General features: G+C 36.1%; 1 protein-coding gene across 1 annotated transcript; it reads left to right on the top strand.

The window, feature by feature from the left end:
- The first annotated feature begins 4,080 nt into the window (after positions 1-4,080).
- On the top strand, positions 4,081-16,525 carry LOC103981319 (uncharacterized). Its single transcript, XM_009398006.3, has 12 exons — positions 4,081-4,258; positions 5,984-6,111; positions 6,312-6,374; positions 7,991-8,112; positions 8,218-8,333; positions 8,430-9,237; positions 12,052-12,783; positions 12,894-13,115; positions 13,241-13,336; positions 13,438-13,632; positions 14,998-15,111; positions 16,006-16,525. The coding sequence occupies exons 1-12, from the start codon at positions 4,122-4,124 to the stop codon at positions 16,264-16,266; spliced, it is 2,994 nt and encodes a 997-aa protein (XP_009396281.2). The 5' UTR covers positions 4,081-4,121; the 3' UTR covers positions 16,267-16,525.

Below are 16,525 nucleotides of genomic sequence, written 5' to 3'. Positions count from 1 at the left end.
ATGTGTATGCCTTACTATTGATTCTTCTTGTTTTTGGCACACAAACTCTTCTGGAGCATTCAACAATCTTTTAGTTGAGAAATTGGTCCACTGCACTTCAACAAAGGCATATGATCAATACAGGGATACAAGGGGAATAAAGTCCACCAAAATGTAATGTGCAGAAGAAGATTTCAGGCAGCTGATCAGAAAGTGATTTTATCCAATAGCATATATATCCAAAAGGAGATGTGTGATAAAAGCTAAGTACACACATATCTTTGTTCGATAGAAGAAAGTTCAGTACACATCTGTTGGCTCTCGGCGGTTAGATTAGACATTTCGTTGGGAATCTTTTGACAATTAATAATGAGCTTTACTGGTATCTTTCCACTGATTCGAATCTAATAAGCATCGGAGTTCTCTGCAAAATGATAGATATGGCAATCTGACAAATGTATTTAATGTGTGTGCAGAATCACAGTGTTGGATTGAATTCTACTCATTTCTGGGCATTTTATGTGACTGCAGGAAATGAAAACTTAACAGTCATTTTCTTTAGAATGTCATAATCTTCACATGCTAATGGCTAATCAACTTAATTTAGTTAGTATTCTTTAGTATTTGATGATTGCTTATCTAAATATTTGTATCTATGGTTTAAATAGTTGTCGAAATTGCCTTCCATTTCAGCCATTAACTTCAATTGACAGCCAAATTCTGGAAATAGATAGGTGTGTAACACAGGCCAAAAGTCTTTGTCAAAATGGGGAACATAGAAACAAGTAATTTTCCTGCTGGAATATTGAACATATTGGACACTCACTTCATTTTTAGTCAACTTTTTTCTTAATCTTTACCAGTTCAATCCTCAAATCAGATGATTTAGTTAAAATCTAGAAGAACTTGTTAAAATGAATGTCCAAATGACACAAACAAAAGTTTCTGATGTCTTACAGAATTTTATTTTCATGGAAATTGTTTGACCTGTAAGAAAAGCAAATAATAATTTTCACCTGCAAGTCAAATATATTCTGAATTCTTCATTGTAATTTCCTTCCAAAGATCATTGAAGAGAAAACAGGAATGAAACAAGAAACAAGATTTGATGGTGCACTTCAACATCATCATCACAGATAAAAGTTCAGAATTGGAAGACACCACCAAGACAAAATGGATAACAAATATACAGAAGCAGAGACAAGAAAAGGAACAAAAAATCTTGGATGCAACAACATAACCAGCCATGATCATGGATCTTGGTTGAGAGAATTTGGCTGAACCAAGGAGAATGGCTGTGCTAGAAATCTAGGCTTGTCGTCTCCGGCCATCACCACCACAACTCTTGGCTCCATGTCTGCGTGAACGATCACAGGTTTCTCTTCCGAGCTTCCACCTCTAATGGCCGACCTCCGGTGGGAGCAAGCTAGTATGATGAGAGCAGCTGCTATAAGTATCATCACTGCACCAAAACCCCCAAAGAGGTAAGGAACTGGAGTTTGCCACACGTTTGGCACACTTGAATCCGACAAGCTTGCGGGCCTCATCTCTCCTCTCTTTGTGCTTATCCTTTGGCTTCCTTTCTGTATGTTCTTGCTGCAGATGCTGTGCTTGTCGGAGGTATTTATAGGTGAGAAGAAGTGGTGGTGGTGGCAGTGGTAGACATGGTGGAAACAAGTATATCAACATGAAGTGGTCCACTGGGTCACTCATGCTGGGATTTGGATGCTTTTACTTGGTTCTTTGGCAGATCTTGCTTCAACATCCTACTGATCCTCTTCCTAATGTGCACATTATTTTATCTGGCTCTTTAAGCTTGAGTTCTATCCATGGACAGTGATCTCCAGTGGCTTGTGGATATCATCCACTCTGGTGGATGCTGCCATGGACTGCAACAACCTTGTTCATACTGTTCTCTTGGAAGAAACCAAGTGCACGATGCTAGTGATAGAGCCTAGTTCTATAAATATCTGATTAACTAATAAATATAACATTGTTCATCAAAGCTCTGGATCAGCTGGAAGACCATGGTGGATTTTGGTCCCAGCAAGTGCTCTGTCATGCTTGGCAAGTAGTTCTTTGAGCTAATTCTTAGCTAACAAAAGCATCAAAACTTTACACAGCAAGTTTGTTCATGCAATGATGCATGTGTTTTCTGCTGTCTTTTCTATTTTTACCTCACTGTTGTAACATCTATCAAAGTATGGTGATGCAAACTTCTTTCTCTGATGAGTCCTTATCAAAACATTTTCCCCTGATGTACTACTTACTATAGACTGCAGTTCATTCATGGTCATGTTGGAGAATAATTTATGAGGTAACCCCAGTTTTTCCTCAACAAAAAATGAAAGTGGATTCACAACACACATGCAAACAGCAGAGACAAACAAAAGGCATGATTTTGTTGTTATATACAGACTTGAATCATCATTACCAAATCCACTTTGCAGCTTCAGGCCTCCACACCCAGCAGCCAAATCCAATCAAGGCTCTCATTTCCTTGTCATGCATTTAGAGTTGATTATAACCTTGAGCAAGGGAGTTTAGAATGGGATTCTGATGGATTTTTAGCTTATGGAGGACAGTCTTCTCTTATCTATAGCTTCAGAACACTGAAATGCTAACTGGATTAAACATTTCAGTTGTTATGAGATCTCTTGAACATTTTGATTTTGTAGTGAAGTGGTGAGTGACACTGGAATCCGTAGCAGCAGATACTCCATATTGATGTGGATGATGTGGCTGACAAGATTCTTCTTTGGCAGCTCAATCAAACTCAGCACAAACTACTTGTAGGCAATTCCATACCATCTTTATGTCTGCATCATTCAGGAAATCAGAAACCACACTGGCCTCATCCAATGTGCTGCTGGCCAACAGCTGAATTTAGTATAAGATATGATCCTTTTACAAAATCCAGTGGGCACATCACCTTGATTAGGATCTGAGTTTGAATTGAAAATTTGGAGTGGAATCTATGCCAATAATTTTGCAAGAACAAACTACATAGGATGATTTGAGAATATTTATAGGCTAAAAACAAATAGAAGGCACAGAAAAGGTGAATGATTCTGATCACCCCCAAAGGAGAATCAGAAGCATCCCAAGATATCAAAGATTTCCTAGAACCTGTAATTGCAATGTTAAGATACCTTATTGCAAATGAAAGGTATGGTTGTTTGCTGCAATTGCAAGAGAATATAGAATGCGCAACAAAGCTCATGTTCCAAGTTTCATAAAAGGGAATGTAATTGCCAATCAAATGTATTCTCTGTCACACTTCAAACTTAGCCTGCCAAGTATATATGCTGAGATGGTAGTTTGTTTCTGCTATTTCTTTTGGTTGATGACTTTTCTTTGAGTTCATGTGCTTAAGAAATTGAGGCATGCAGTTTTAGTTGCAATGTAGAAATATAATTTATTTTCTATCTCAAAATAAAATACAATATGTTGTTAGAAACTTTACAGAAGCTCCTCACAATAGAAAACAGATTACAGGTGACTACATATGAGTCCTTCTGAGAAGTATTTGTTCTTCCTCAAGATCTAAGTGATCGTTCAGTGAAATATGTTTAGTCAATTATTATTTCTGCCCTTTTCAGTGGATATTCTTATCTCCCAATTATCAGAAGTAAAATTAGAGGTTACAAAATGAAGTCACAAACATTTTTTTTTTTCTTTGAAGAACACGAAGAACTCGAGTTAGCCAGTAAGGTTCGTAATATTGCTCGGTACAGATTAGTATCGTTTGGCATGGGACACTTTGTATTTCATCAGATAATTTTTTTTGTTATTATTATTATTATTATTTTTTTTTTCCAAATACATTGGACGTATTTACGGTATGAGCCTAAGTTGTAATTAATATCTATATTAGAAGGGACAAATCCTAGTGGAGGCCAAAGGAGACATGATCTTTTGATGGCAAAACCTTGGGATTATATCTGTTTTCATTCATTCTCATTTGCCAAAAATGGAAAAAATCTTAGGATTGGAACCCCGTAGCCACCCTAATGAAATAGGCTAAATGGTTCCGAATTGGCCCAACATTAAGTGGGCCAACTGGGCCCGTTGACGAAGGGGCTCCCGAGCGACTGCAAAGCAGAGTCCGCCGTCGCACTTGGAAGAGGTGCCTTAGCGTTATGGGTTCCTCGCATCTCCGGCCGCGGACGGCAATGGCGATTAGGGCTCGTCTCGGGTTCGTGATCCTCCTCTCCCTCTTCTTCTCGGCGACGTTATCCACCGCGCTCTACGAGGATCAGGTCGGGCTCGCAGATTGGTGCGTAGATCGATCTCCTCGCTCTTCTTCCCGCCGGGATCCCTTTGTTGCTTTACTTCTTATTGGACCAAGTCGTTCTTTTCAAACCAAATTATACATAGGTTTTTGAGGAATCAATCGTGTTCTCTTCGAGTAGTGTTTACAGCTGGATCTTCCGTGATCTAAGGTAATCGGTACCAGTTAGGATTGGGTATTTGTATGCGCGTAAAGGTGGAATTTTTAGATAGTATACGTTTGGTTAGAACTTGTAGATGAACATGGAATTTGATTGTGCAGGTTATAGATTTAACTTGTTCAAGTGAGTGACAGCTCTGCAAAATTGTATCGACTTGATTGCAGTCAAAAGAAATTAATTATATCATGGAATAGCATATCTATGATGCATCCGAAAGGAATTGAACATGGCATGACGTGGACTTTCAAAGGAATTCTTAGATTATCCTAGTAGTTTCCTAAAAAAATGTTTCGTTTTGATGAGTTCTTACTACTTCTGAACCATATATTGGTGATTTGATATGGTTTGATCAATCTCCGTGCTCGTTTTCTCTGAAAATCAATCTCCAGCTTGTACTCATTTTCTCTCAAACATATATTGGTGATTTGATATGGTTTGATCAATCTCCAGCTTGTATCATTTTCTCCCAAGTTGATCCTGGCCAACGTTTGGTCAGTTATGGATGGCTTTTTTTTTTATTTCACAAAATATGATATGATGATTTGATTTTATGATTCGCTTGATATTGAATCCATTTGTAAATCTTCTTGAAATTGATTTTGTTTACATTCCTTTCGATTTATTACCTTAACCATTCAACATCTGTTTTCTGTAGCTGTGCTATAGTGGCTAACTTGCCTATTTTACTTTCCTTTGCCCTGTGAATTTTCTTCCTGTTCAAGAAATATCTGAGATCGTGTTGTCTTCCTTTCTCTATATGCCAACGACAACTTTGAAATGGGATGAAACACAGGCATGCATTGAGTTGGCACTTTTCAGTGTAATAATGAATATTGTTATTACATGCAAAATGAAGATAAGATAGGCTCCCAGTACAAGTTTTGGATGCTTAGAGTTTTAGCCTGGCTCTGTTGAAAAATAAGAAGAAGAAAAAAAGAATCATGGCCACCATTTGTTGTATCTTTCTTTTGAAGAATTAGATATTCATCTATTCAGCTATATGCTTCTCTCTCCCGAGTGTAAATTTTGATGCTGTCCCTAAACAAGAAGTGCATGTTCAGCTTACAGGATTTGAGTAGAAAAAATAAGTTTATGTTGATTTCGAGGAATGGATATGGAACATAAGTTGAAAAATAAGCCATGTGATAACCCATGAATCATTCGATCTACTTATGCCTATTGATCTGTATTTGCATGTCATATGAATATTGAACTATTTTATATGTTTCTTGTTCTTTGGAGGTGTCCATTTAGAGACAAGTACATATGTGATTTTAGAATATTCTGTAGGAATTTTTAAATAAGAAAATTTAGGTTAAGACTCCAAGCATCTCTTTGACAAATTGTGGATTATGTGGCTCACCAAGTTAATCTTATTCATTACCATGTTGCAGTAGTAACAATGATTATCATAATCTTGTGCTACTCTTTCTTATGATGCTTATGTCACCTGTTGCTCTAAACATTTTTAGCAGTGTATTAACTGAAGATTTGTTCTTTTTTTGTTGTTATCTCTTGAATAGTTTAAGCCAACTTTTCTCATCATACAGGCATCATAAGTACATTGGTAAAGTAAAACATGCTGTGTTTCACACACAAAAGACAGGGAGAAAGCGTGTAGTGGTATCTACCGAAGAGAATGTTGTTGCCTCTCTTGACCTCCGTACAGGCTTTATATGTGAGTTTGACTTCTATATGTTGTGAATATATTCAGCCTCTGCTTATTGTCCAAACTCCAAAGTAGTATTACTCTTAAGTAGGAAACCTTTTTTTATGCATAGTTAGCAAATTTATTTGGTGATATTTATATAACTCTAATTTGGGTTCCCTTTCTTTCTGAGAATTCTACTAAGTCTCAATCAGCTTGATTTTGTGCAGTTTGGAGAAATGTTCTTGGGAAAAATGACCATATTGATCAAGTTGACATTGCTCTTGGGAAATGTAATTTTCTCTCTTTGTTGACTTTAGCGTCCTAATGTTTTATTTTACACTTTCTAGGTTATTGTTCCTTGTAGCCTTGATTCTTTTAATCCTGTACTTTTAGCTATATGTTCCTTGTAGAAATCAACATCCTCTGTACTTCCTATATTCTTTCACATGCTTGGCTCCTTCTGCGCCCTGTTTTCTTCTTTATTGCTTACAGTTGCTTTTTGTGGTTGATGCAAACTGTGGTGAAGTACTTGTAGTGATTAGGTTCTATATATAGTGACAATCATAGATTTAAGAGCTGGGCATGCCTACTTGCAGTTTGCATGTTGCATGCTATTCCATGCCAACACTCAACTGATGTACAACTCAAAAGAAATCCCAAAGTGGTAAATCAAATAATTTTGGTTGGAAAAGAACAATTATCACGTTAGTTGTGAAAAGATGAACAACATTATGTTGTGATTAGTGACTAAAGTTTTGAGCATGTCCACCAAACTCAAGCATCTCACATCTTATTTATTTTGACAATTTGATGATCTTAGCTGCCGAGTCAACATATCCTTGTGTTGGATGTAGATATAATTAAAATGCGAACTTTTGATGTTTGATAAATAGTCCATTGCTCAAAATAGTTTATTATCAACTTTTTTTTAAGAGAATAAATACATCTAAAAATGTCGTGAAGTATGTGGGGTGAAAATGTTCCTAACGTAACATGATCCTTTTACTGTGAATTTTAAGTGCCTTGATCAAGTCGGGCCAAAATACAACTGCCAATTGCAACCTCGTTCATGTACACTTCATAGGTGGTTACACATTTTCTTGTAAAATAATATTGAAGAACTTAGAAATGATTTGTCTACCTAGTGCAAAGCTCAATGGTAGAAAAAATCCATGTAGCTAACCAAAATAGTAAAGATATTCTGGTGTGTTGTTCTTGTTGTTATATTGCGAACTGGAGTAACATATCCAACAACCAATAAGTAAAATGTTGTGTGTTTAACTTATATTTTTATGTTAGAAAGTGTAGCTAAAATAATAGTTTATTATGCTGTTGGTTCCTTTATATAGTGTAAGTTTTAGTTAGCTTGAACATTTCATAGATTGAATTATAGTTAAAATCAAGGTATATAGTTTCGAATGATACTGCCTGGTATGGGCGGTATGTACCGGTCCGACAATAAACCGGTACACGGACCGCTCGTTATCGGACGATTTTTTTTATTTATAAATAAATAAATATATATATACATATATATAAAGACGACGTTGCCTCATTTTTCTCGACGAGATCGCACATTTTTTTTAACTTATATATATAAATAAATAGATATAAATAAAAGATTATATATATATATATATATATATATATATATATATCTCGGTATAAGTACCGTACCTTCCTGAGAGAATGTCGAAACTTCAGTACGGTATGATATTCCAATCCTTGGTTAAAATTAATTGAACCTTTCATAGCTTTAGTTAATCCATCTCTCAGTATTTTATGCAAACACTGTAACTCCTTTGCTTGTTTAAATTATATTTCGTTGCTTTCTCTTTCTTCAAGATTGTGAAGAACATGGCATAGATATATATTATAAAATATATTCCATGTTTATTTCTTTCAGATGTTGTTACACTATCCTCGGGAGGAAGTATATTAAGGGCATGGAACCTTCCTGATGGTCAAATGATATGGGAGTCGACTCTTCCAGTTTCAACCCTTTCGAAATCTTCGTTGTATGTTCTGGTAAGAAGTAGAGATCTGTATATCTAATTTCTATTACATATTAGCATGAGAAGAAATAGGCATTTTTATTTCAAAGAATCTGAATTTACCGCAATAAGCTTACAGGCAAATATGAATGTGGGAAAAGATAATTTGATTCTTGTTTTTGGTGGATCATCAATTCATGCCTTGTCAAGCATGGATGGGCAAATTGTTTGGAGAAAAGAATTGTCCATTGACAGGTATCGGTTAACTTCTTTTTGGTCTTCCTTTTTGAATTATTTACTTTTTCTTTGTACAAATATAATTATACTTTGCATTTTTCTTTGTGATTGCAGCTTAGAGATTCAGCAGATTTTTCAACCTCATGACAGTGATATCATAAATGCTGTAGGATTTGTTGGTTCATCAGAATTTGTTGTGTATCAGATCAGTTATAGAACTGGGGAGGTGATGCAGCAAAGCAAAGCTTCCTTTGAAAGTGGTTTCTGTGGTGAAGCATCTCTTGTTTTTGACAATTTGGTCGTAGCATTAGATGCCAGCAAGTCATCTTTAGTTTCAATAAGTTTAAAAAATGAAGTTATAAATTTCCACCAGATAAATCTATCAGATCTTGTGCCAGATTTTTCTGGGAAGGTTACATTATTGCCTTTAAAGTTCAATGGCATGCTTGCAATAGAAATTGCTTCATCAATACTTTTGTTGAGAGTTAAAGGTGCTACTGAGCTTGAGTTTGTTGAGAAAATTAGCCATCCATTCGCCTTTAGCGATGCTCTCCCTTTATCAAAAGAACAACAAGCTTTTGCAATTTTGCAGCATGACGAATCAAAAATCCACTTCAAGGTGAAATCGGATAATGATTTGAGAAATGAGATTCTTAAAGAAACCATACAGATGGACAGTCAAAGGGGAAATATTGAGAAGGTTTTTATTAATAATTATATTCGAACAGATAGAACACATGGTTTTCGGTTTTTAGTTGTTATGGAAGATCACTCACTATTATTAATACAACAAGGTGAGATTGTATGGAGTAGGGAGGATGGTTTGGCATCTATTGTTGATTCAACAACATCTGAACTACCTGTTGAGAAGGAAGGTGTATCAGTTGCAGAGGTGGAACACAACCTTTTTGAGTGGCTCAAGGTATTCTTTCTTTCACATGGAATTTCTTTTACATCAGATACAATTGAAGATAAATTTTTTTCGTAGAAAAGATTATTCTTTTTATCACAGTTCATACTTGCTGGGAATTGATAGTTACCAATTTGTTGATAGTTTTCTTGAAAGGATTAGATCATTGGTCTCCTGAAATGATAATTCTGACACTTTGATATACTAAAAAAATAATGATAGCTGTTGGTAATCCACCACCGATCTAGTTCAGGTCCAATTCTACCAGTTTACTGATGTATGGTACACTCGTACATGTCACTGAATCGAGAAGGGGGAGGAGACAAAGGAGGGGGAGGTAGGGGGAGAAGGAGAAGTATCCTGGGAGGGCGGGAGGGAGGCATGAGGTGCAAGAAGAAAGTATCATGTGCAAGGCTGCAAGCGCTATAAAACCTGTTTGCCACCCCTTAAAAATAAAAAAAATTGAACCAAACGAAACTTGGTGAATGAAAAGCTCTGGTCTGCGTTCCAATTTAATCCTGGACTGGTATGTACATACCTGTCTGAGTGAAATTTAAAACCCTGGTTGAATCAGTACCACATTTGGCATCAAATCATCTCTACATTGTGAGGTAAATAGTTTTGTTCCTTTGCTTACATACCTTGAGGTTAATTCCTTTTAGTGTTTTGGAGTGTCTGTCACCATGCTTGCTACTTGTATTCAGCTCTCTCGTATTTGCATGATAGTCTGGAATCTGGATACTAGTTGTTAGTTCACTTTCATTTTCACTATTTAATCGAAGAACCTAAAAGCGAATAGATTAAGGGTCCTATTTGTCCTGAATTTTTCATTCTGTGATGGAAATTTATCTTCTACCATATGATTAGAAACAGAATTGGAGTTTCTGATTGGGGGGTGTTTTGCAATATAACTAATGGAAGATAGCAATTAAACTGGATTGAAAACAGTCCAGTTAGAAAAAGAATCAAGAATTACTAATGAAAGATGGCTGGCTACTGTTTTTAGTTGTATCCATTTTGTATTAGATTTGGCTTGGCAATATAGTGGGATGGTGATTCGGGGGGACTGCAAATCATTTATTCCCAGTTCGGTAGCCTATCTGATATGTAATTTACAACAAGATTGTATTAACATAGAATTCAGTTGTTGCTGATTAAGATTAATCTAATTATTTGCAGAAACATGATATGAAATATGTGACTTTTTCTTCCACTAGATCATTTGGTACGAAATTTACAACAAGATTGTATTAACATAGAATTCAGTTGTTGCTGATTAAGATTAATTTAATTATTTACAGAAACATGATATGAAATATGTGACTCTTTCTTCCACTTAGATCACTCAGTTTACTGTGATATAATGTGGTTGCATAAATATTTAGGTTGTCATGTGTTTGCATGAGGTCTCCCAGCATATTCAAAAGTTTATCCCTGCTAAGTATGGGTGATAGTGAGTTATGCACAAAGACTGGCATTTAGAGTGGACCATTTCATACTGGTTGGCATTTATATATCGAGGCATGATCCAGATCTCTTATGGCTCACGATCTGCTCTCAATTGTGACCCCCCAGCCCCATCACCATTTCTGGCATCCTGTCTCCTCTGCTCTCCACTGTCCTCTGTTGTTGATCTGCCTGATCTCCTGGTACTCCTCCTCCTCCTCCACCCTCGCTTCCCTCCCATCCTTCTTCCCCCCTATTCAGGGTACCATGGTACCATGGACTGGACCTGTATCGTTCTGGCCATGGGCCAGTACATCTATGCTACTTGAAATATCAGTCCTTGTTAATACATTTATGAATTCACTCGAATTTTTAGCAACATTAACCCTCATTAGTAGGTTTGCGAAAAATCACACTTGGTTACAAGGATATAAAAACCGGTCAGTTTGGTATGTAACCACCCATATTTATAGGTCCAACCAAGTAGTGTGACCAAAACGTATAGCTCGTTACAAACACAATAATGTGCATTTTTGATTTTTTATTATTATTTTATTCAATGATACTAAGCAGTTCAGGTTGGTATATCATCTTATATGCAAGTACCTTATGGGTCTGAGTTACGTAAACCTATAAAGGATATGCAAATCCTTGTCCCGCTGTTTTTTAACTGTGAAAAAGACAAGGAGCCTTTAAGTAGTTCTAAACAAGATGAAAAGTTTATAATGCCAAGATTTCACCATAATAGCAATGATACTGGTGAAATTTCATTTTATTTTGTTTAGTTGGAAAACCATGGCCTGCCACATTTTAAATGTGAAAAAGACGTGGAACCGTCAATGTAGTTTTGAATTATTCAAAAGAGTTATTATGTGAAGTCCTCACCAAGATAGCCTCATTTTGATTTGTAGTCTTGAACTCTTTATGTAGGTTTATTTTTATTTTTCTTTTGTCTATGCAAAATTATTTTTCAGTTCAGTTGAGCCATTTATCTTTGTAAATATTTATGCAAATATTGATTTTTTTAAAACATAATTTTAAAGAAGTGAATGACTTGAAGCTAAATGCCTTCTGATAGGGTGACTGTTTTTTGTCATGTTTCTGTAAATATGAAATTTGCATAGATGATTTTGTCAGTTGAACCTTGTTTCTTTTTAGTTATTTATATCCTCTTGATATTCTCAAGGAGTCATTGTCCACAATATATTTGCAAAAAGAAAACTTCCATTATTTGTTCTTATTCAAAGTATGTGTGGTACACATTGGGTTGAAGGGCATCAGAAATGAAAGTCTGCTCATCGTCTCTGTTTTTCTATGCTACAGTTAAATTAGCTTAATGGTTTACTGACATGTCCTCTCTATTTTCTTTCCTTGTGAAAGGGGCATATACTGAAACTTAAAGGAACTCTCATGCTTGCAAGTCCTGATGAAGTGGCTGCTATACAAGCTATTAGACTAAAAAGTTCTGAAAAAAATAAGATGACTCGGGATCACAATGGATTTCGAAAGCTAATTATTGTACTAACTAGAGCCGGAAAAGTTTTGGCACTACACACTGGAGATGGACGCGTTGTTTGGTCTGTTTTACTTCCTGCCCTTCGTAGATCAGAAACATGTGGAAATCCCTTTGCTTTAAGGGTATACCAGTGGCAGGTCCCTCATCATCATGCAATGCACGAGAATCCATCTGTCCTTGTAGTTGGCAGATGTGGGCATGGTTTTGATGCACCTGGCATTTTTTCAATTGTTGATTCCTACACTGGGAAAGTACAAAACTCTTTGATACTAGAGCACTCTGTGAGTCACATAATGCCTTTGCCCTTGACAGATTCAACAGAACAGCGCCTTCATCTTATCATAGATGCCAAGTTACAAGCCCATCTATACCCTAAAAATTCTGATTCTCTTAAACATTTCTTTAATGAGATGCCAAATATTTACTGGTATTTGGTTGAAGTAGAAAAAAACAAAATAAAAGGATATTCACTAGAAAGCAAAGCTGAACTGGACACAGCTGAGGAGTATGTCTTTCAGGCTAAAGAATTGTGGTCCATTATCTTCCCTTCTGAGTCTGAGAAGATTGCTGTGACTGCAACTAGAAAAATGAATGAGGTAAATGTTTATTCTATCACTTCTTTACTTTAATTTATCTGGCAGGTATAAACTAAAGTCTTTTTTGTAACTTTGTTTTAATATTTTTTTAAAATGCTTGGGTCCTCCAGATAGTTCATACCCAAGCAAAGGTTGTAGCAGATCAGGATGTAATGTATAAATATGTATCAAAAAACATACTTTTTGTTGCTACTGTTGCTCCTAAAGCTGCTGGAGAAATTGGTTCTGCCACACCAGAAGAAGCTTTGTTGTATGCTTATCTAATTGATACTGTCAGTGGGCGAATTTTGCATCGTGTGTGTCATCAGGGAGCACAGGGCCCTGTTCATGCTGTAAGTGATGCTAGTTGTTAACTGTCTATTTTTTTCATTCATCTCCATCTGCAACACTAAATGATAATCTTGAGCACTTATTTAGAAAACAGAATATTAATGCACTGTTTGGCTCTGTTTTGAAGGTTGTGAGTGAGAATTGGGTTGTCTATCACTACTTCAATCTTAGGGCGCACAGATATGAGATGTCAGTCATTGAGATATATGATCAATCTCGAGCGGTAGATATTCCTCATATGCACAGCAAGTTCTATCTTTCATTATTTGTTTTTTAATCATGTACCAAACAGTTTTATGGCTAAGGTTTTAATATATTTTGCAGGATAACAAAGATGTTTGGAAGCTTGTCCTGGGAAAGCATAATTTGACAGCACCTGTCTCTTTATATTCTAGACCAGATGTGATGGTCAAATCACAGTCGTACTTTTTTACTCACTCAGTTAAATCCATGGCGGTGACAGCAACAGCTAAGGGCATAACATCCAAGCAACTTCTAATTGGCACAATAGGTGATCAGGTGAGCCATTGTCAATGTAAGGATAATCAAAGTGATGATAGTTGGGCTAAAGAATAGCCCAGGCCTCTGAAAATTTTCACAGTTTTCCTGATTCTTAGCTTTTCCTTTCTTTTTGTTTCAGCTGAAAGTTTTTGGCATTACTGAATTGTTTTCTTATGCTTTTATTGCAATATTTATCTTGCCATTTAAACACAAACAGCAAAAATATGTCTTACACTGATATCCATGCATATATATATGAATAGAATATATGCATGTATTTACAAATATTACACATTTCTCTTAAGTGGCTTTTTTTCCACTCTGAGGTTGTTTATGAAAGGATTAACAGCCCATATGGAATGTTTGATTGAGGTACCCTGAAAACATCTTCATCTGATAAGCCTTATGGCCTTCTTGCATACAAATTAGAATCATCTGTGCTGGAGAGTCACCCTCCGCCTGTAGTTGATTTTTTTCTCTGCCTACCGTAGCCCATTGCACCATCATTAAGAGATTAATACAATATTTCCTCTCCTGTAGCAACTCCAGTCAGTGTTTAAACTTTCAATTGATGCAATTTGGGGCTCAGTGTATTCTTGCAAACCTCGATGTTTGATCATAAACAAATTATTCTTGGATAATATATCTAGGTAATAGTTAGCATGGGTTTCTTGGGTGCTTAATCGTAAACATGCCTGACCCAAATGATAGTTGAGTTGCTTGTGGTCCTGGGCATGTAACAAGAAGAAAAAGCCCAAGCTGTTCAATTTATATGTGGGTGCTGTTGGCATATGCATGTGGATCAAAAGTTCAAACCCGAGCCATGCTTAGAGATGTAAGCATGATATTGACTAATTCTAGCACTATTTTACATGGAGTGGATTAGTGGAATGCATAGAGGGAGGAAAAAAAGGCTTGCAGAAAAAGGGATAGATGTTAAGGGTGGTAGGGAAGGTCCTGATCTTATGGAGTACCCCAATTTTGGATATGGAAGTTGATAAGCTTTACAATCTCACTATAAAAAGAATTATAGAGTTTATTGCAAAAGGAAATGATTTGTTATTTGCAGGAGCTTAAATTTCTGTAGAAGAGATCTGGGAAGAGAATTTGCTTGTAGGTCCTCAAATGGCATGAAGGATAGGATTTGATTGGTTTGATGATAATTTATCCATAAATGAACGTGAAGTTACTATCAATGCTTTTGCTGGTGCAAGTTTATGGTTAATAGAGAAATTTTGCTTTTTCAATTTCAAGTCTACTTCTATATACTATGAAAATGAAAGTCTTCATTTGAACATTGTCAACTTTTTCAAAGAGAATGTCTGTGGAACCTTTTCTCAATGCAGTGTATAATTAGTGCCTAAGCCATGACTTATATGACAGGTCTTGGCACTTGATAAACGCTTTCTTGATCCTCGGCGTTCTGTCAATCCCACGCAATCAGAGAAGGAAGAGGGAATCATACCATTGACCGATTCTTTGCCAATTGTCCCTCAGGTTAGTGGTTTTTAAAATTTTCTTTACTTCATTTTCATTAGTTTTGGTTGCCTATTGAGAAACGTTTGGATCATGGAGCAAAATGAGTTTTCAGTGTAAGTCACTGTTGCTGTGGGTTTTTAGATGAGTGGTGAAATATATAGTCAAACCAAAGATATAAAAAGCAACAGTATCGATATACAAGTTGCAAACTTGTTCATGTAATGATCTAAGCAGTAAAATAGGGATTACATATTATGAGTTTTTCTTAGCTCATTATCTGCTCCCTGTTACCAACAAGCACTTTTTATTTTAATATTGACTTAGATAACCAAAGTGATTCGACTTGGGAAAATTCCTTGATGATTCAAAGTTTTGCTTTCAGAGAAGTTTGTAGTTGTTGGATGTGAATGATGTTGCTTTATACAAGTTCTAGGTTGATACAACCCACACAGGTCCTGTCGTATCATCATTTATCAGCCCTTTGAAACAAATTCCAAGGATTTTTATGAAAAATGATAGTTACTCATATGAAGGTTCAGTTGGACAAGTATTCAGTAACATGGAGTCTGAGATTGTTAGTATAATCTACCCGAAGTTACCGTCGAGCAACAAAGCACTTGATTGGCTTTTATTAGTTATTTTTTCTTTATTTGCTTAACTACTTTTTTGCTTCTATCTTTAGTACTCTTGAATATCTTTCTCGCCACTCTCCTGCTAGTGTCTAGATATTTGATAGATACCTTTGTAGTTTTATTTTTTGTATTTTTCGATACCCTGCTTCGATAAGATTATCCCTTTTTTTGCATATTAATGATACGATATCACATTAAATAATTTCCAATCCACCAGAAAGGTATCTTATGTGCATGACTTGACCATATTGTTCACGCTAATGTTAGAATCTTATTGCAGTCTTACATAACACACTCTCTTCAAGTGGAGGGCCTGAGAAGCATGGTAACAATACCTGCCAAGTTGGAATCCACTACACTCGTTTTTTCCTACGGCGTAGACCTCTTCTTTACCAGGATCGCTCCGTCAAGAACCTATGATTCACTTACCGAAGACTTCAGCTATGCCCTTCTTCTCATCACGATCGTTGTGCTAGTTGCTGCTATTTTCGTGACATGGGCCTTGTCCGAGAAAAAGGAGCTCAAAGAGAAATGGAGGTAAATGTATCTTCAAGGCACTATTTCTGTACCGAGACGAGTGCCCATCATTTTAAAGGTGTTTTGTTTTCTTGCCTTTTTATTTTTGGGGTCAAGCAGGAGAAACTATTGTTTCCATTTGATTTCCCATTAGCAATCTTGAGATTATTACATCGCTCCCAAGCGGACTTTTTTAAAGCTGGATAGCATCGAATTTGGTACCTTACATGTGTAGTAAGACAAAGATTGAACTTTTTTCTAGTGATGAACCAATTAGCATCTCA

Source organism: Musa acuminata, chromosome BXJ3-4, assembly GCF_036884655.1.
Source record: "Musa acuminata AAA Group cultivar baxijiao chromosome BXJ3-4, Cavendish_Baxijiao_AAA, whole genome shotgun sequence".
NCBI lineage: Eukaryota > Viridiplantae > Streptophyta > Magnoliopsida > Zingiberales > Musaceae > Musa > Musa acuminata.
Note: the sequence above shows the minus strand (reverse complement) of the source record. Positions and strands in the feature narration are given on the sequence as shown.